This window comes from Paralichthys olivaceus, chromosome 14 (assembly GCF_024713975.1).
Source record: "Paralichthys olivaceus isolate ysfri-2021 chromosome 14, ASM2471397v2, whole genome shotgun sequence".
Lineage (NCBI taxonomy): Eukaryota > Metazoa > Chordata > Actinopteri > Pleuronectiformes > Paralichthyidae > Paralichthys > Paralichthys olivaceus.
In genome coordinates, this window is record NC_091106.1 from 16028900 (window position 1) to 16051604 (window position 22705).

General features: G+C 40.0%; 1 protein-coding gene across 1 annotated transcript in view; it reads right to left on the reverse strand.

Moving 5' to 3' along the window:
• The window catches only part of neurl1ab (neuralized E3 ubiquitin protein ligase 1Ab), a 31749-nt gene extending 22034 nt beyond the window's left edge, over positions 1–9715 (reverse strand). The window contains exons 1-3 of the mRNA XM_020088599.2: positions 9268–9715; positions 3693–3934; positions 2051–2372 (exon numbers count right to left, since the gene is read on the reverse strand). Of these exons, the coding sequence (XP_019944158.2) occupies positions 2051–2372; positions 3693–3934; positions 9268–9649 (946 nt within the window). The 5' untranslated portion in view covers positions 9650–9715. The remainder of the gene's footprint in view (positions 1–2050; positions 2373–3692; positions 3935–9267) is intronic.
• Between the last annotated feature and the right edge of the window lie 12990 nt (positions 9716–22705).

Below are 22705 nucleotides of genomic sequence, written 5' to 3' on the forward strand. Positions count from 1 at the left end.
TTGAGCGTACACGTGTGCACATTTATCACAAAGGCCAAATCAGAGTCACCAAAACAAGCCATTCTCTACACTCCATAGAGCTCATTCACAGCTCCATGCTCCATTTGTCTTGTGGAAAAGAAAAAACAACAACTGCAGCAGATCTGTAAATCCCAACTGGACAGATTGTGTGATAACAAGCCCACAACAGGTGAAATTTGGCTCATTTTATCAGCTGGTGTAGCATTCATTTTCAGAACCTTGTGTAAGCATCATTAAGAATCAAAATCTGCCCTTCTGCTAAAGGAAAACACGCACATGTGCCAGTCTGCAAAACCACACTTTGAAGTGTCCGCCCATATTTCAAAGACTAAGTGTCTGCTGAACTGCAGCCAACTTCTGAGACAATACCGGCTCTTTGATATATACCATGCTCTCGAGTAAGGACACTCTAGGGCTATAGAGGAAAGCTGATAGCCAAGTGATCCTTCAGCCGACTGAGGGGCCGAGGCTTTTCGGTTTAAACCATCAATGTGGGGATGAAGGTGATCGATGTGGGAAAACCAGAGTGGAAACGGTGGGATTTAAAGGGCTGCTGTCCTCATTCACAGGCAAAGATTACAAAGAAGAAAAACTACAAATAGCAGAGAAAGTTGTTTTTAGTTGTAAAGTTGAAAAAGAAAAATGCAACACATAGTTTGGTGAGCATGACTCTCGTTCTCATTGCACACGTCACATATTCAGATTTGGATTCAAAGAGTGAGACATTCCACTGGATTGATTGTCCTGGAAAAAAAACACCCCAGACATGTCATTACCTGACATCATCCCTTTTCTTGTCTGCCACAACCCTCCCCCCGCCCCCTCCCCTTGGGATGTCCGACACACTCCTCTTGTTCTTCGACATGAGCTGTGTGCTGCTCGGCACCACGAGGCCAGCGAACCCCAGATAGTCGCACTCTGGCGCTAGATACCAAACAGCCCATCACGAGATAGCGCGCCTCTCGTTGTCAAACACACCACAATAAATGAGGTTAAATGGCACTATCTACACAATATGGTGGCCTCTTCTATTTTTATTAACGGCGCTGACAGCCTCTATTCTTTTGTAGAGAGGTAGCACAGTTCTTGGAAATGGTTATAAATAGGTCCTGAGGCATCCACAAGGATCCCTATTTATCTCTTTTGCATATTTTGGTATTGTTTTCAGAAATTGGAGACAGCTGTGTGCGGCACATGATGCATTTCATAAATGCATCTCGATTTACAACACAAACGTTCTCCAGATTTTTCATCGTGGTGAAAAACTGCTGTTAGTGATTGTGGAGGACCTGTTTCCTTCTAATTTCTTTCATGTAATGACCCTTTTAACAGTGCGGAGAACTTGTTTGAATGGATTTCAGACATTCTGAAATGTTCCCGCTTTTGGGAGATTTCTCTGATACAAACGACCGTGGTAACTTTACAATCTACTTAATCTCCCACCATCTTTTTCCACTGAGCTATTTGGTGGGTGTGGGAAAAGCAAGGCCGCTGTTCGAACATCCCCTGTAACTGCTCACAGTGGAGAGAACATCAGAAGCACACGATTTCCAGGGGTGATATGTGATCTAATTCAAAATATTCATAATTCACCAATAGACGATTCAAACAACTCTCCTCAGTAAGGACCTGGTTACCTGGAGGTTGTGTTGTCACCGCTGTCTGTTTGTCTGTTGGTTGGTTGAACATGGGCCGAGGAAGAATCCATTGAAATTTGGTGTGAGTGCGAATAAGGAAAAGATCAAGGAACTCTTTTTTTTCACTTTTAATGCTATTGTGAGATAAAACCGTTTTGGTTGCACAATTTTGTTAATTTCTCAGAGATCTTGATTAAAAATGTGACATATTTTGGGGACTTATATTTTTAGGTTTGTGCACCCTTTTGCTGGTTCACCCACTTCCCGATATCGATAACCTAATCATAATCCTGTACCCCGGTGTGGCTTGATTGAGTTTGAGGGGGCTGTTGTGCCTTGGCAGAGGTATGAGCTCTCCTGAGTGACATCTAAGTTCTGAACGTATTACTCACCTAGCAGCTGGACCCCTCTGGTGAGACCGTAGATGTCTATGAGAGCCCACAGGGGTTCAGAGACGTGCACGCCGCTAAAGAACAGCATGGGGCTGGAGTCGTTGATGCGATAAAACACACGGCCCTTCTTGTCCACCCAGAAGGAGATGACGTTTCCCTCATTGGAGAGCTCCTCGGGCAGAGCCTTGGCCCAGAAGCCGCTCTGGGAGACCAGGTCGGGGCAGGCGTACTTGGGCAAGGTGTCTGGGTTGATCCGCGATGGGTCTTTGCACGTAAAACCAAGACGCAGAGCACCACTCCAGCAGCACTGCTTTTTAGTGATCTAGAAAGAACATATTTCTAATCAGTGATGATAATCAGTCTGTATTTTCTTTTTATTGTGTGAACTATAAGTTAAAACAATTCAAGATTATAGCCACGTTACAGCAGCTCTGTGATGCTTTGGGAATTAGTGTGATTTGCTAATTCACTAAAACTAATTTCTGACTGAAATGTCACTGATTCTGCGTGGATTTGGTCTAAAATGTTTGACCTGATGATACATTAGGATTCACCAAAGTTATGAAAGCATCCTGGAAGAGAAATGATTTCAGTGCAAACCAATAGTTGCTGAGATATGCACATCCACACTACCAAGCCACGGACATGGCTAAAAACAACATTTGTTCTAAGCAAACTAACACCAGATACCTCATGTGTTTTTCACCTGCAAACGATTTTTGTCTTATTTCAACCCCGTACTTACTTTGCATTTACTGTGCAAGATAACACTATTCCTCACATGGCAATGCTTGCCCTGCTCTCTCACTTTCAAGACATAGATGGGCAGATAAGTGAAGTGGAAACTTGTTCTAAGCTGCTGCCGCTTTGGCCCACACAAGAGCAGCGAGAGAGAGAAAAGAGAGAAAATGAAAACAGGGGAGCAAAGATGGGGGATGAAGAGAGAGACAGAGGGAATGAGAAGAAAAACAAAAACACACTGAGAGAAAATGAAAGAGAGAGTATCACAGTTTGTGTCTCACCACTCTGCTATACTGATAACGCAAAGTGCAGCATGGAGTAATGTTGATACTGCAATATTTTATAGGTGTCATCTGTGCACTGTATTGTTTTTAATGAAGCAGTGGAAGCCAACAAGATGAACTGGTGGCAGCATAGTGTTTTACATACTATTACTTGCAGATATAGTACTTATATAAAGTATGAAGTTTAATTAGATTAATCCATCCATCCATCCGTTATCGATGCCAATTATCCTTTGAGGGTGGGGGGGTTACCTGGAGCCAATTTTGATTTGTGAAACATGTCTCTTCACATCTTAATGAGACACATCTGATTTATCTAAAAAAACAACAAAAAAAAACTGGTTCATTTGTTCATTTTTCATTTTCTGAAGTAAATTTTTAAAAAGCGGAGGTATATGTGCTCTACTGAGTAAATTCTAGTTTTGCTTTAGTCAAAGTTTGGTACTTTAGTCAAACCAGAATAATATATGGCTGCAAACTGTTATAATAAACTCTACCTCATTTTAAACTTACATGCCACTCTTTTTTACTGACTGTTAATAATAAGTTTATCCGTTGCATGTTTTTTATAAAAAAGTCGAGCTCAAAACACAAAAATCCAGCAGAGTCGTGTTTACCTTCAGTCGAACTTGCTCGTACACAGCGATGGGTCTGTTGCTGAACGTAATGGCATTACAGAAGCTGGCCTGTCTCTTAACCGTCCTCTGGGACATGTCCATGATGATCTGCGAGCCCTTGGTGCTGGGGTGAAAGAGGAGAGGGACGGAGGACAAGCCTGCGCATGGCTGAATAGGCAGGCAGCGCTTCGGCTTGTAGTGGCACCGGTGGGATGTTGCGGGAAACGGTGCGTTCAGAGAATCTGTGTAGGGAAGGAAAAGTTGCTGCTTAGATTGGTCTCCACAGTGGGGAGCAAAAACTACTTTACTGAAAAGAATGGAACACAATTTACAGAAAATTCCCAAATTTTAGATTTGGAATATAAGATTAGATGGTCTGCACCGCCATAGGCATTGTTTTACATAACAGTCCAATATTATGTCTCATTCTAATCTTCCCTCACATATCTTATCTGCTCATGTAACATCCTGTTAGGAAAGACAGTTACATTCACACACCTACTGTGACAATACAAAGGTAAATTACATGCAAAAATGTCCTTGGATGGAAAAAAACCCCACAAGGACAGAATTTTCCCTTGGTTGTGCAAATACAGAGAACAATACAGCTGCGAGAGGTTCTTACAAAATGCTCTAATTTCAGAAAATGACCATTTCCAGTAACACCCATTGCTTTTTGTTATTCTACATCTTGCCAATTTTCGACTGGTGTGTGCTTCTTGTGAGGTTTCTTTCTTTCTGTACTGGAACACGTAGTGTGTAGAAAGAAGGAAAGGAAGCAGGAGGTGGATAAAGGAATGAAAAGATTCATGAAAGGTGCAAACAAAGCAACTATTGTACTTGAGGCTGCTACATGGCTCATGTTTTAATGAGCACATATCAATCATATTGTTTATATGTATGTTGACTCACTACCTGTCAATACTTTGTCCGTATAAGGATATGCCAAAATAAGAGCAGACCGGCATCTGACTCATGGACTGTTTATAAAGATGGAAGATCGAACCAAAAACTCAAAGTACAAGTCAAATATCTAGTTCTTGTCACACTGATGTTTCTCTGGTGTTAATATTCCGTTAAGTTTGTTTTCTATTAGAAATTTGATGCTGTAAAATCAGTAAATATCACTATTGACTCGCAATTGGTCAGGCAACATTGTGCATCGCCAGGACCTCGATACCATAGCTCCATCCCCTGATTTAAATAGCACATATTATATCAACAACACAAGAGAACAGCCTCCATATCCATTTAAGCTTAATTTTATATAATGGCAGGAGCTGGAGGCGCATCCATCTTTATGCATTTTTACCACGAGAATAATTACTCACGTAAGTAATGCGGTCAAACATGTTTCCTTTTTGCATCACATCTCCCATCTGGAGTTATAAACTGATAAAGACCTCAAGTAAAGTTATCATGAGCCTGATGTCATACTCCCTCCCTCTCATTATGAACGACTCTCCCCATCTTTGTTTCTCTTCAGCACAAAGCCACGGTCACTTTGTTGAAGCGACATCATATTCTCATGAAATATAGGAGATTTTATGGTTTTCTGTCCTACACTGCTTTAGTCCTCTCCACAATGACATCTAAAGTAAAATAAAATCGAGCCAAAACTCAGTGCTAAATAAATCATCCAGGCCTAATCAACACTTCCTTCTTCTCCTTGAGAACTGCTTGTATTTTCACACCTAAATATGGAAAACTGTGTGGGAGCTGCTTGTTCGCCTGTGAGAGATGTCGACTGTAGGAGTCTGAGAGACAGCTTCTCCCGCTGTCCATTGAGCGACCTTGGAGGGGTGATGTACCCTGGAGACCAATCAATTAGGACTGTCAGGATTGGCAATGACTGATCACATGACCTCTGACACTAGGTCTGTTATATATCATCATTGTTTCGATGGCACGCATGGTAGCGTGAGCTGCGGATGAAGACAAACAAATTGTAGAATTGCTTCAAACTAGACATACTCTCCACTGTGCATCACGTATTCACAGACTCCCCCTTTAATCACAATCAGAGCGGCTCTGCCAAGTGTTCTGGGCTCAGCACAGTGTAATTGTTCAGATCTTCTCATGCTCTTGTCGCTGCAGAACAATGCTGAATTGTGCTCGGTGCAAAACAGTGGTCTTAAATGAAGTCATAACAAATCCTTCGACCATACTGCGTCCATGATGTCATGTCAGACATGATGTCTTCAGGAAAACAGAATGGGACTGTATTGTGCTCAACCAGAGACTGAACAGAGTATTTCCTGTGAGGTCTTAAAACAGAAGAAACAACTCACAGGCCTCTGAGGGCAACTGCAGCAACACCCCTGCGTTTCAATCCAACTGGAGTTTCAGATATTTTCTTTCATTCTGACAAAACTAATCTAACTTCTGCTGCTGTGAATTTAGATTCTCTGGTCTTTATTTCAGGGGCAGCTTCAATTTCACATCCCAGGCGAGTTTGGTTTAGAGCGTTTAGAGCGTTTAGAGCACACAGAGGAACTGGACTGTATAAACCACAAATTAAAGTCAAATAAGTAAATAAATGGATAAATAAAAATACCACGTTTGATTTACTGGAAGCGACAGGTTGGTGAGAGCCAAAAGTGCCGATGATGCAGTGGCTGTTGAGAAGTGTTTAAAAAGCTGTGCAACCTGGCGGAGGAGTCAGGGTATACAGTGACCAGAGTCCTGTCATGATAAAAGAGGGGTGCCTTGACGAACGTCAGATGAGTAATTTAAGGAAGGATAATGTTGCTTAATGCGCCACCGCACACAATGTGACTTCGCTGTCATTAAGTTGAGAGGACAAACAGAGCGGAGGCAGAGTGGCCCTGGCCAGTGTCACCTGGCCTCCTGCACTCGTTTGATTTGAATCCCCTGAGCAGAGGACCTAATGTGCTGTGACATTAGTATCAAGGTGACGCAGACAGCAGCCTAAAGGAGGCAGAGGGCGGGAGTATGTTTTAATCTCTTGCAAATATGTCGTAGCATGTGTGGTTTACAAATGAGGTCAACAAAAGTGATTCTTCTATATCTAAACCTATAAAACACTTTCAAATTTGAATAAACGAATCTTGTATAACAGTCCACTTATATCCAATCAACCTTCACCAAATTTCACACACTCATAGATATCAGTTCCCCAAATGTGCCAGATTTTTGAAAATGCCTTATCGCACGGTGTTAAGGTAAGTGGGAAAAAAAAGATCCCCTGATCCGGATACACACCAAACTTTTAAGGGGTCTTCCCTGACTTATACTGCATCCTTCCACCAACTCATGAAAAAATCTTCCCAGTAGTCTTTGTATAGTCTTCCTTAATAAACATTCAAACCAATTACCCATGAATATTATCATGTACCAGTCTTTTTATAGAAAAACTGTTTCAAATTCAATTTTATGTTAAAATTCAGATGACAGTATTAAATTGACATAAAGCAGAGGCTGCCTTATCTAACATGTAGGCCATTAGCCACAAAAGCCTGTTGTGCATGTACAGTACAGTGGTTGTACTGTAGAATTTAAGGCTGCAACTAACAATCATTTTCAATTCATTAATCATTTGGTTGTTATTCTGTAGGAAACAGTAAACAAATGCTAGTCATGGCTTCCTCATCCCAAAGTGACGCCTTAAAGTGTGAATGTGTTTTTTGTTTTGTCTGATGATATTCAATTCACTGTCAAAGAAGACGCAAGAAAAATAAAACTCTACTTGTGGAGCTGGAACCACAGAATTTGTAAAATTAGTTCCACATTAACTGATCAATTAGCTAACTGTTGCAGCTCTAGTGATCTTTAATAATATGTCATCAATTTGTTTCAGAGGTTTTTTTAAAATGTCTTAATGAGGTCATAACAGAAACCAAAACTAAAATACTAATTTTGATGAGCGAGTAAACAAGAGCTAATGGACCCTGTTAATCTCAAAACTGGGATTATCATTTAAACCCTTTAAAACACTCAACATGTTAAACTAATCACCATTTAAAAATAAAAAATGGTCCAACCTCTTGGCTGAGGTCAAGCACTAAACGTCAATAGTACAATCAGGCAGGTTTGCCAAATGTGGAGAGGTGAGAGCTGAATGATTCATGAGCCCTTGAGCTGGACGGGGCCCCTGACACATGACAGGGATTATAGATATTTACATTTTTCGGGGCCCTGATTGGACTCTTGTCACAAGGCCAAGAATGTGTAGCAGTGGCCCTGCCAGCACCTGTGGTCCTTTACAGTGAAATTGGAAAAAATTGGACTATGTGGACTGGCCAGCGTCCATGTGTCCATCTGGGAAATGAGGAATGTTTACTGTTGCCTGGTCATGTTCTGAATAGCAATTACAGTAACTTACAGTACAGTAACATATGTGTCTGTTTAAAGCCAAAGGATATGATCATAATCATCAAATGTCTTGTAAAGTCACTGAAGGCCTAAATAAAATATGCAAGTTTATTGTGAGTCAGGACTGGAACTAATGAATATTGCATTAGTGATTAATTCTGTGATTATTATTCTTCATTAATCGATTAATCTTCTGTCTGTAAAAGGTCAGAAAATAGATGATTTCTTAACGCACGGCATATTTACAGTAATTTATAGTAATACAAACCAATATAAAGCAAAAAAGTAAAAAAAAGTTTAAAAAAAACTATTAAATTATTAGCAAAACTGTTGTTGATACATTTCCTGCCAATCAAACCAACAATAAATCAAGCGTTGCAGCTTTACGCTAATGTTAAATAAATTTGCTTTTGTCATGGAAACTTTTTATCTTGAACATTAAGTAAATTATTTTAATCAATATATAGAAATGATGAGTCAAACACACTTAATCAACACACATATGATTATTTCAAAGTTAATCTGTGTTCAGCACATTTTATTTACAGTATAGTGAATAGGTGTAACTATATAGGACGTGATTATGTAACAGAGTCAAATGAACGCAATTTAATCCTAATAAAGCTTTTTGCTTTGTAACAATTCATTGTATTTACAATGAATACACCAAATTATATATTTGTGATGCAGTTGGCACATAAATATTGAAAAGAGCTGAAATGTGAAAATGGATGAAAAGCATCAAATGCACCTGTTACCATGATCAGTGGATGTGAAGAACATGTGACACTGTTTGCCAACATGTTGAGTGTGATCACTAACAACACATAACAAGCCAGGTGGAGAGAAGCAAGTGAAGGTGAGAGCTCCCAGTTTGATTCACTTTGTTTTTAATGACAACACTGTGAACAGGCTGAAAGAGCCTCCAACAAGACTGAGAGAAACTTGCATCTATAAGGCTGTGGATGGTTATCATCACATTCTGAACAAAAGATCATATCCTCCTTTATTCAGAAACAGTCGTGACTTACAGTAGGTGTTCAAACTTGGCTACAGCAGCTTTTTTATTTTAAGCATCCAGGACGCCTATACAGTTTCAATGCACACATGCAGGCTTGAGGCTGCAGGAGCGCGTCTCTAACTCGATCCCATCTGCTCCTGTTCTATTAAACCACTGATTTCATTCATGACACAGACTCACTTTAGTCTCTCCTGCTCCTGCGATGCCACACACACTTACCGTAGATGGTGTGTCTGGTGATCTGACCTCCCATGGCTGCAGGACGCAAGGTGCGTTCACCTCCTCTGAGAGTATCCGGCCGGTTCCCCGGTTTATTCACATTGAGCCGCGCGTCCTCGGCGGAGACATGGTAGAATGACACGACCCCGCTCACGCACACTCGCACACGCACAGACGCACTGAGAGACAAGTCCCGGCACAGTGGAACAGTGTGTTGGTTCCTCAGCTGCCCGTTGTGACCGTTCGAAGCCTCATCCACAGCGGGCTGCAGCCGCCTCCTGTCAGCGCACGCATCCCGCTGAAATCCACATAAAAGGTGGTGGTGGAGGAGGTGGAGCTTCTGGCTGCAGCCTCCAAACACATAGGAGCCATAAATCACCATTATTTGGTGTCTTTATACACGAGTGCGATGCCATGAAGTTTATCTCTTATTTTATTTCACCCTCACTTTCACTAGCTTATGTATTTGTTAGTGTTGAAGCCTTTTTAAAACAGTTCATTTCTCTCCGGCCCACCTGTTGACTAACCTGTTTGCTGCCCCTCCTCCTCCAACCGCAACCTCCTCTGTCACCTATTAAATACAGGCTGGTTTATAGTTTGGATTGTTTTGGTTGTTGGATTCACACGAGAAAACTCAAACCTTCCTCGAATCATTTCAATCAGCAGATGAGATATAAGAAAAAGTGCAAGAAGGGCTGGGCAATAAAACAATGTTATAAATATATATATATATATTCAATATAACAAAATACCTTAATAAGCACAGTAGGGAGGTATAAAGTGCTCATTATAATAATAACAATAATACATTTTTATTTCAAGTTGCATTTCTGGACTCTGAAGTATAACCTTACAATATATCATTAATAAACACATGGATAATTAAGAGGCTAAGACACCTAACTGTACATATGAAGAAGAGTTTAAAACCACAACCTTCACTCAGGAACAAAACTCAGTTTTTAAACGCTTTCAATTGCTCTGAAGCACAGGTTATTTGGGGACCTAGCCACCGGAGGCGCCGTTGCAAACCTGGCTGAGTGAAGCTACACAGGTGAGTGCTAGTTTGAGATGCTGCTCTGCTGTAAGTTGATCCACCGGTTGTTTTCATGTGTTTGCGTCCAGAGGAAAGTGAGTTTGTTGTTTATTAGTCAGCTGCATTTTCACTGATTCTGTGTTTAGCTTTGTTACTTGTGACAAGAGTGTTTCAGGTTCATGTTAGCTTGTGTATTGTTAGCTTGTGCATTGTTAGCTTGTGCATTGTTAGCTTGTGTATTGTTAGCTTGTGTATTGTTAGCTTGTGCATTGTTAGCCTGTGCATTGTTAACCTGTGTATTGTTAGCTTGTGCATTGTTAACTTGTGCATTGTAGCTAAGCTGGTTATTGTGTTTACAACAACTGAGCTGGTATCAAGAGCTGCACACACACACACACACACACACACACGCACGCACGCACACACACACACACACACACACACACACACACACACACACACACACACACACATTCCTTCAAATTCAATTTGATTATAACTGTGAGTAGCCGTTCCTGTAATTATTGAGTCTCGGTCACATCAACTGATTTGACACATTTTTATTTAAATATAACTTTTTAGCAATATGACCCACTCAAAGTGTACTGACAGTACTGACTAGAATTTATAACCCACTGAAAGAAACCCACTCAAACCCCCGTCCACAGGAATTGTGTGAAAGTGACAAATAATGCAAAGATACAGGATTCCCATCTTGATATTTAAGGTTTTGTTGGGCTGTGTTCAACTAAAGCCAGTGTATTTACTCCAGTGTTTCAAGATCTTCTTGGCAGCCTGTGGGACCATAAACGCTGATTTATTATGACAGTGGAGTTGCCACATTGACCAGGCAAAGGCATCACTGGCTTCAGGCATAAAGTGATGCTGAGAAATTACGCTCCAACAGCAAGACTGTGTAGTAGATTAACTTCAGCTTTGATTTTTGGTCTTTGAGGCTGAGTAGTACATTTAATGTGATTACATGATAAAACCTGCACAGATCTATTTACTTTCATTGCAACTTTTAAAAAGTTTAAATTCATAGATCACTGCCAGATGCAATCTACCATCAAAAGTGTAGTTTAATACATTTTTGTCCTTCAACTTTTCCTATAAAGTGATGGAACAACTCGTCGGGGTGTCTCTGAAGTGTCTGGCTTCAAAGGTTTAGAGTTGGCAGTAATGGCCCCTCGTTCCCAGCGGGCACCTCTCAGGATCTGCCTTGTCGTCTTTGCTTTTGCATAACTTGTGTCGGCAGCCAGGCCTGTGAGACTGCATTGGCTCGGTAGCATGGGCTATACTCTCATATTGTTTATACAAACTGATTGCGGTCAGCTAGGCTGTCTGTAAGCAATTTGCAACAAGGGTAAAGACATACAGTACGACTCTGGGTATTTCATGCAGCATTTACGTTGCGATTTTCACTTAAAAAATAGTCAAACATATTTTATTTGTCACAGGAAATTGAGATGGACTAAAAATATCAAAGCAAACAGTGTGGACAGAACACTAAGGAATTTATGACATGGGCCCAGTGGCTATGGCAGTCACACTTAATGGAATTTGACATGCCACCTGATCACTGGGCTGTCAAAATCTGATGGGCTGTTCTGTAGCACAAGGAAAAGTATTGTTCAGTGTGAAATGATAAATCATGATGCCTTGAGTCCTGTAGTGATATCAAAGCAGCATGCCACTAATCATGCACTGATAAAGGTTGCCAACTCTCTAGCAATTACACAATAAGAATTACAAAACAGAAAAAGCTAGGAACATTTCTGCCTAAATTTGGCTTAAGACTTAACACTCCTGCACACCAGAAGACATGTGCCATTGGATGTACAGTATGCATATTTCTGGTATGCAGGCAGTAGTACAACATCTCATCCGTTGATGTTTTGTAAACCACATAGGCACAAGAAACACAGGCTGGTGTTTGTCATCATTTTGTGTCTCTTTGAGGTCGCTTAGCATCTCTCTGTTATTGTTTTGCGTCTCTCTTGACTTTTCTTCAAGATTTGCAAAAAGTCTCTTCAAAAAAGAACCTTTTTTTTGCAGGATGCCTAGCAATCAATCCATGCACAGGAGTTGCAGTACAGGGATTTAAGGACCAATGTGTATTGGCAAATTAATTATGTTTTCATAAATGTGTAATCACCAGCAACTAAGAATTGTTATATTTTCATTACATTTATATAAGACTTGCATATCTATATAAGGAGCCCACCATGCTACGCCATCATGTACCAGAATGAACACTGGCTTCTGAGAGTTCATTTTGCATTTTTACGTTACCTAAACTCCACCATATATAGATATGCTTGTACAGAAAGGGGTATTATCCTTTTATCTGAAACCTCGACTCTAGATGTCATTAAATCCTTTTAGTTTCCAAATTGGCATAAATAGTACTACAGTATATTCCCAGCACTTGTATTAAACAATTATTATCACCTATCTCTGTATGAGGTCTTTAACATCCGTAAGTACGCTGTACACCCCGACAGAACAGACTGATCCGTCCTCCCACAGTAGATTATTTGTAGATTGGTCGCCTGGCAGGCAGCAGCTGCCTGGTGGGGTGTGCTGGCATGGGGCCTCCGCAGACATCTTGACAGCCTTGTTCTAGGCAGCTATGCGCATGCTTGCTCTCTTCGGGGATGATCTGTGTTGAACAAAAACACCATTCAACTCAGAGTTTGGCCCCTCGCCCCGGAGCCATATGCAAAACATTACAAAGCAACACAAGAGCATCATATGATCCTCAACAAGGGGGTGTCAACAGAGACGGAACCCCACCCAGCAGGCATGTATCAGAGGTGAAATCAAGTTGTCACATAGCATTCAAATGTGACTTAAGATAGATACTGAAGAAAACTTTATTTATCATGCAATTGGGATCAGGCAAACTGAAGCCAGAAGGGACTCACAACATTACTGACATTACACACTTACTGATACACAGTATCCAGAGGCTTCAGTTGCTTTTGTGCAAAGGCTTGTAGACCTAACAAGACAAACTTAACTTTATTATAAGTTGGTTTAGACTTTATTTAGCCTGGCCTTCACTGGTGTTAGGTGATCCAGGGACTGATGAACTGATCATTGTTTAGAGTATATGTGTTAAAATACCTGAGGTGTGACTTTTACATGACAGCAGTGTTTCACTGTTTCAGTGATTAGCACTGAACCGAATTGAACTGAACTGAAGCACCGGCTTCCTTCCAAAGTCCAAACACATACAGATTGGAGTTAGGTTGATTGGACACTCTAAATTGATCTTCAGTGTAGATATGAGTGTGATTGTTGTTTGTCTCTGTATGTGGGCCCTGCAATGCGCTGGCGACCTGTCCAGGTTGTACCCCGCCCTACTCTCAATGTCAGCAGGGATTGGATCCAGCCCCCCTATCTCATCTAACCAGAAAATTAATAACATTAACTCTAAAGACTTGAATTTGACATGCTCCATAAGGCTTAAAAACATTACCATTTGTTAGAGTAATACAATATCATATTCTGTATTCTTCTAATTTGCTTTGTTGTAAAGGAGATTCCTTATTACTCTCTCACCCACATTTTAATCAAAACTCCAGTGACTCTTGAATAACAGTCAGCCACACCCTGTATTCGCCCCCACAGTCACATATCAGCCTTCTCCTGCTGACTGCTGAAGTTAGAGGAGTCACAATACAGTAAAAAATCTCCATCGCATTTCTCAGTTGTTTGCAGCCAAACAATTGCACTGCAGGTCCAGACGTCATCTTTTCTGTTTTCCTCTACGAATATGCTTTGTTGTAAAAGGCACCAAAAGTAACACCAGACCACGTCCCCAGAACGCTGGAAAATAATGAGGTACTCTGGGAAATTTGATATGCGTTTTACATCTGCTCTTTTTTTCCCTTTTTATTCCATTGTTGAGAAAGATGGTCCCGTTAACATGAGCAGTTTGGGAGATGACAGGGGCTGAATCACCTAAAATGAGTCAGTCAACTTCAATAGAGTTCTTACTGGTGTGGAGTGAGAAAAAATGACAGATTTCATCCCGGAAACAAGAAGAAACTACCTCTGCCAAGATTGATTGGCCTTTTTATTTCTTGAGAAATTTACAAAAAAACGCCATATCTCTCTTGATTAAAGAAAGGAAAAAAAATGGATCCACCCATTTTTCTGGGGTTCTTCCTTAGGTCATGTTCCAGCCCTACACAAAAGGTCATGGAAATCAGTTTAGTAGTTCTAGTTTAGTAATCCTGCTGACGGACACACAGACAATGGATACCTCTTTGGTGGAGGTCAAACTATAGTTGAACCCTATAGTTCTTAAATCTGTGTGTGTACAGTATAGACTGTTTCAATGTAGGACGCCAAGATCCCTTTTGCCTGGGGCACCAAAGCACTCTTTGTTTCATAATTAGTTCCATTTTGCTGACTATATTAAACACAGGTAAAATATTATGTTTCTGATTGGTCACACAGCCTCTCATTCGTTTCTCAAAGTTGGGAACACATGTGGACATTTTTAGGAGATCATATTCCAGCAAACCACTATATCAACCACAAGTTGAATATATATATTGTTCCTCAGTTTTCTTTAATCGAGGCGACCTATATGTCCATGGTCAGGAATGGAGCATGTTCCTTGGTGCAACATTTGCATCTGTTTATTGCTTTTTCTTTTTTATGTGGGATCTGTTAAGATGATGGGCAGCCTACTTCTCTCAATCCAACATAGACAATAATTATACCTGAGATCAGTTAAGAGCCCAGAGATATCTTACTTTTTGTGATTCCTCACAAAACGAATGTGCCATTTTCTCATTAAATTAGGAACAGCCATTCTGTATGAAAACAACGTTTGTTTTTTGAGCTATTAAATTAGCAGTGTCTCCAAGATCCTGAACCAATCTAATATATTAAAAAAGCAATTCCAATTTTCTTAAGGTTAACTAAGATTATCATGTCTTCTTTTTCTTGGGTTGTTTGTGTTTATCAGTAACACACACACACATATATATGTAGAGAGAGAGAAAGAGAAAGAGAGCACATACTGTATGAGGCACATTTGTTACTATAGATACGTGTTTTAATAGCTGCCTGCAGAATTATCATGCATTCTTTTGGACTTTGGATTTTCGCCATTGTGCGATATCTTTATCATTAACAAAATATCATGGTTATGAAGCATTTATTGGTGCTTGTTAAAATAGCATCTGAAAGTAGGCTTTCCATTACATTCATTACCACAGGGAGCTCAGATGATTACAATTGGTCCTCCTCCAGAGAGGATACAATCCAAGCCAGAGGAAAAAGATCCTCATAATTACACAACTATGATCATGGTTCAGACGCCAGTGTGATCTTCATCACATATCCGTGCAATTCAATACAGTCTCCCATACAAATCTTAAAGAATTAAACAATGACATGGTGTAATTTTCTTGTGTGATGCCCAAGAAATTCATACACGTTCAAATGGAAAACTAAAACTGCAGTAAGAGACAATGTAAGGGCTCAGCAAACAGTACTGAAGAACAGAGAAGTAAACTAATTAGTCCTGCATTTTTCCAAGGAAGTTTTTGTAAGTTATTGTGCGTTCACATGCGAGGATCACTGCTGGAGCTGTGGGTAGAATCAAGCACCATCCATTCCACAGATGTTCCGATCTGCCCACTTTGTGGTTCATTTGATGCAAGACAGCAAATCACATAAATTCAGTGCAGCATTGTTCTTCCTCCTCAAACTGCTCCTGCATCTATTCAGCTGAAGAGGAACTGAATAGGTGCTGATAACACAAGGCGAGGTACGAACACACACACACACACACACACTTATTTTAGTTCCTTTCTATTGTGGTTTGGTCATGTAACAATGATGAGGTGTCACACAAAGACACACAACAGCAAATGTACTACTTAGCACTGAAACCCCAGAATATGTAACCTTTGTTTTTCCAAGCAGAAAATACAGAAAGTGACTTGCAGCTGTTTACAGTCCTTGCACCATTGTTAGCACTGTATTATAAACTGTTTAAACCTCCGCTAATATAGAGGCACTGCTGGAGCGGTGTTACTGCAAACATGTTGGAATGCGAGCTGAAGCAAAGAGTAAACCAACCGTGAATAAAGGAGGTTTATAATGAAATATGACATTTATAATCAATAAATATTTAAGGTGGTCCCTCCAGCTTTGGCCTGATGCATAATTAAAGCACTTTACATAAATTTATAATAATGTAATGACAACAGCGGACGTAACACAAACACAGTCTGTCTCTATTTGTCTAACATTTTGATCTTATAGGCCTAAGAGCTGCTCACGGCTGTTTTATCAAAACACACACACACACGAGTTGTACTACTTGTAACTCAATTTCAATGACACCCAACATTATGAAATACATTGATTCACCGAATCCAACATGGTTCATTCTCAGAGGAGTATAAACATGCTCATCAAATTTCCTGAAAATCGTCCCGTTAGATTTTGATACAAGTGGATTGCAACCTAATGGTGGTGGTAGAATAAAAAAGGTCACAATGGTGACCATGTATTCTCACAATTAATTGCTATTGCATGTCGATTTATTGTGTGCAAAACAAAATGTTCAAACTATAAATAATGTTGTTGAAGCCACCTTTTACTTACATTGTGTATATTGTGGAGATTTATTCATTTTAATGCAGGTTTTTAGTTTCAACTCTTCACTATTAGGGTGCAGATATCTTTACCACAAGGGCATATTTGTGTCAGTTTAATAACCCTATTTACTTGTAGCACTATTAAGCTCTACTATAAAATGCATCTTTGTGATGTTTGGCCTGAAATGTGTGTAGCTGTGAGGGACTGAGCTGGAAAGCATGAGGAATCACACGTGGAATTTTAAAATATGACCTTTTTTTACCCAAAATTTTGGCTCAGGCTCTAATGAAATTTAGAAAAAACAACTGAGCTCATAACTCATCTCCTGGCTTATGTCTTTTTTTATCCATAGTTGGTGGTCATGTGTCTTATTGGTCTTGGTTAGAAGCAGGAGAGATTGAAAATCTTGAGGTCACTTAGTGTTCCAGGAAACATATGGGTCAAGGCAAGAAAACAAAGGGGACATACATACCGTCTGCCCACCGTCTGGTTTTTTCATAGCTTTTAAATCTATGCACCTACAGAATGTGAAAATCTTGTCAGTCTGGCTGCAGATGCAACAGTCACAATTCCCATGACATTTCACGTTTCAGAGACACTGAAAAATAACATGATCCTGATGGAAGAGACAGTTGATTTACTGGTTGTGGATATTTTCTTTGACTGTTGTTTCTCAAAAACAACAGTCCTGCAGGGTTGGTAAAGATGGAAGTGCAAGTCGAGACCTGAAAGGGCTGTTTGACCTGGCCTGGGATCCCATGGTGTTTATTTACTTTTAAATGGCGCACAAACCACAGGCAAAGGCAAGTTGCGACAAGGTTAGAACGTCTTTTATGCAATGAGACAAATAGTGACTTTAAACAAGATTCAACTGGTTCGGCATTTATGACAACGTGGGAGCAGATTGATTTAAACTGAAAAGTCTGTGCCAATGTGCCCAGTCCTTGCTAGTGAGTCAGTATGGATGAGTGAAATGAAGGTTTGTGTGATTTTGACAACCTCTCCTCAACCACAGCACCAGACAGAAATCAGTATTTTTAACACATCAGCTCATATGATGCCTAGTCATCCGCAAGTGATTTTATTGTGAAAGCTTACAATGCATGGAGGTTTGGGTTGCAGGTTTGCAAAATTGAGGAGTTCAGGAGTTCCACTTGAAGAGATGGTAGCAGAAGTTAAAGATAATGTATTTTGGTTAAAATGATGCTCAGCAATTCTTACATTATTTTGATATGTGTAAGAGAAACCCAACAGAGCTTGAAGGTTTGACAGATGGCAGGGTAACGAAGAGAAATTCACCGATGTCTTCAGTAATTTCTCTTGAGGTAATACTTTGATTTGATGCCATCTGGTGAGAATCGCTGAGTTTTGGCAACAGGATGTAACTTGCAAAGCAAATCATTGACCTTCCCTTTTTGGCTTCACATATTTTGTCAAATGACAAAAACAATTTTCTTTGCAGAGGATCAGACAGCTGGATACCAGCTACACAGTGATGATTAAGGATGGTGGTGAGGACAGAGCTCCATTTGTTGTAGTTTTCTTTTCAGCATTTTGTGAAAATAAATATTAATGGATGTCCTGAGTGTCCAGCAAACAGAACTAAAGGAATCCACCTTGTTCAATCATCAGTTTGATCAATTACACAGAAATTGAAAGACTGTAAATCAAAGTGCTACACGCCAGTTTTAGCATGTTATTTTGTGAATTTCAAGTATGGGTCATTTTTCCCCCCACATAATTTAGTGTCTCAGTTTACTGATGGATTAAACATTACTTTAGTACTCTGATTACATACGCAGAGGACACAAATTGTAACAGTGCAATCTTTCCGCTCCTGCGTAAATCACTGCATGACAGAGCCGGGAGGGAGAGCCATGAAGGAAAAGGCTAATGGAGGAAGGAGCACAACCGTGTCATCTCCCAGGCCAGTTTTACAAGGCATCTAGTTTATAAACTTTAAAACTTTTTTCCACTTTCTGGAACTCACTGGCAAACACACCCTGCGATCGGACTGGAAAACCAACTTATGAGTTCAGTACATTTATCGTTATCACAGAGGATATACACTGAAAATGGACATGTTTACGTGGGTTTGCTCCATTAAATATGTCAACTTCCCTGGAAAGCCAGGTTGCTCCCATCGTGCCTTATTCTCCTGTGGACTGCGGAAATACAGATTTCTGCATTATCCTCAGAGGTATTGATCATATAATTGGTTTGTTATTAACGTTTTTCATCACTTCTGACAATGAAGTCTGTAATTTTTTTCTTAAATCATTCTGAAGTTTCTAAAATCAACATTTTCTCAAATCTTTTCTGAAGAAGGCCAATCAAAGCAAATTAAAAATGAGAGAATGAAAATATCAAAGGAACAGCTATTAGATGTTTGGGAGCACCTCAGTGGCCTGGAAAGAAAAAGCTGACATCTCAACCAAGAGCACCAAAGAGGAACTACAATAAATACTCAAGTGCTGTACTTCACCTCAATTTGTGTATCTTTATTTTATACGACTTTTCTATCCCACTAACTTGATAGTTCGAGTTACTAGTTACTTTTCAGATTCAGACTTTATGTTTAAAAAAAACTATTAACACTTTATAATTTAAAAATCATATCAATCAATAATGACAGCGGACTGTTAAAGGTTTAACCAGTGTCTCCAAAACTCATTGACTTGTGAATGCTCCCAAAAACAGCAACAATAAGAGAACACAGTTTTACTCAACTAAAATGTCTATTTCAAACAATTTAGTAAGAGCTAATTCCTCCTGGACTACACATGACAGCAAACTGCATAACTACAATTGTATAATGTCATATAGGCCCATCACAGGAATCACTTTTATGCAAAAACAAGTGCTTTTGATGCTTAACAGAATGCTCAGTTAAGATGTGAATACAAGACCTTTACTGCTAATTCAGTATTTTCATATTGTTTTATCCCACTTTGTCAGAGTGGTTAACCTTGTTGCCTCAAAGTAAGGAGGGTTGGAGTTGGCACGTCTCCATGAGTCCATTTACTGTGTCTTCCGTAGCATTGGTTAATTGGCAACTGCAGTTGGGCAAGTGTGAATGATTGTTTGTCTCTGTATGTGACAGTCCTGTGATAGACTGGCAACCTGTCCAGTGTCCGCTGGGATCAGCTTCAGCTCCCCTTCAGGTCCCCTTACTCATTTTCAGCTTCATCACTACGGTCTTCATAAATGTATTTTTTTTGTAGCTGCTGCACAATTACAGATTTCAGCTCATGGAATAGTGTGTAATTATGCACTGTATCATCTCAGATGAACATTAAATGTTAAAATCCACATTTTGGATGCTCATTTTCTCAGATAGCATATTTGAAATAGCCTCATAAGAAAGATGTTCATACCAACCCACATGAAAACGTCAGGCTATAATTTAAGATGGTGCTAACATCCATGAGCACTCCCTGGTATCATTACCCTTTTCCCCACATTCAGGATGAAGCACTGCTTTTATTTTCAAAGTCAGTGAGTAACAAGATTAACGATGCTTCACTCCGGAGTATTGATCCCTCCGTGTCATAAACAGATGCTCTGTCTTTGGCTCTGAGTCACAATCATATTAAGCTGACAACAAGGTGAAGGCCATGTTAGAACTGAATGACAGCTCGACTCCTCTAGACACGAATTAGATCATATTTCTTTACCACACACACACACACACACACACACACACACACACACACACACACACACACACACACACACACACACACACAGAGCCACATGTTGGTAACAGCTGCTGCAAATCATTTTAGTGTTACGGATGTATTAAGGAAACATATTCATGTTGCATGATGTGTTGATTTTAATCCTATAAGACTTTTGATTGTGTAAATGTGATTTTCCACTGTTGTGTCTATTATGGGATGTAATTTGAAGCTCCATGACAATGTGCAGACTGTCTGGTGCAGATTTCCACTCTTGTTCCGCCTGTTGTTTCTGCGCTCTCCAAACAGATGCTCCATCAAGTCTCTTTATACTTGGCTGAGCAATGGGAGTCACTGTACTGTCGCTGCATGGCCCCCATTCAGAGACACTCTATGCATCAGCTGTCATTCACCGTGATAGCTTTCATGAGTGCGTGTGCCTGCTTGCTCGTAAACATATGCCGGTGTTTTTTTTTTTTTTTTTTGCATGTCTTTATTTGGACGTTCATAGTTAATTCAGCCTGCCAGTAATCCAGTAATGTTTATGTGTTTATTCACATCTGGTCTTTATCCAAAAATGACAGCGCTGCAAAACATTATCATCATATAAAACCTCCTGTGACCTCGGCTGCATTTTTCAAAATTTCCTCTTATCGAATTATCTTTATGCTGCTGTTCTTCACCCAGTCATTAGGAGTTTTCTACCACGGTGGGCTTTTGGAAAATCGAGTGAAATATGAGTGTCTGCAGTGTGGATTGTTCGGCTTTCACTAACAAGGCTCCTCTTTATTACAGTGCATCTGAGTGTCATCTGGTAACTCATAATAACAGGATCTGTATTGGAGGAATCATGCAGACACGAAAGGAATCAGCTGCTGTCCTGGGGAAGGTCGCAACCCCTTCACAAGCTTTCCCAACCCAACTAAAATAGACCGACAATAACCAAAGTTAGACCAGAGGTTTTCAAAGTCATGTCCCCCATCATCAGCCCCCCACCAGCAAGCATTTTCCTTGATTTCTTACGGAATAATTCCTGGATCTTGATGAAACAAATCAGGCATGTTCACCGGACTGATATTTAAAGTTTGTGCAACAGATTTAATATAAATATTCAAATGTGGGTTAATAAGGGGACTTTTGGGCCTTGGCGGAGGTATGCACTCTTCTGAGGACCATTATAGTTGTATCAATATGCCTATATTTTATTTAGCACCTCTTGATGGCAACATATACATGGATATACAGATAAATGTGACTTAGTTGCTTTGAAACTGAAGAAAACTTAAAAATGAAAATACAGGATCTTTTTCTGTCTTCTGAGGAGATTAATGGATTTAATTAATGGAGTTGTGTGATCACTCTGAATCTAAAATCACTGTATCGTGTCTGTGTGTTCATACTGGACAAAGTTACAGTAATTTTTTAAAGCAATGGTAAATATGAAGAATACATTTGAATTCAAATGTAATGATAATTGTGAGGTTGTTGAGGTTGTGTAAATCTGATCAAACCTCACATCTCTTAATTAAACATTTTAAATTCAAGAGATGAGGTAAGGGATCTCTGTAAAATGTCACATTATCATGCTCAGAGTGTAGAAATCTCTCTCTTGTAGACGGCTGTGAAAGTGTGCACAATCTTTTATAATTTGACCCAAACCCTCCAAATATTGAACCCAGTGATATTTTAAAGATAATTGACTGTGTAAATATACAAACTGAGTCGTCTCATGTGCAGCGCGGTGCATTGTTTCTCTCGACTGTGTCCATACTCATGACACAGTCTGTCTTCAGCACATCTGTCTTTACTCACTCTGTAAAGCTGACATCATCTCCACACATGCAAACCCATGCATGCACACACACACACACACACACACATCCCCCTTCCCCCAACACAGGCCCTGTAGACACCTCAACAGTACACTGATGGAGGAGGGGTAAATAAATCAAATTCAACAACAGGAATCTGTTTAAAACAACGGAAAGATCCAGGATGCAACCCCAGAGCAGGCACAACAGAGGTCAGTGGAGAGGAGGAAACAATATTGTCTCTGTCTGTCTGGCTGCAAGAAGAGCGGCCAAAT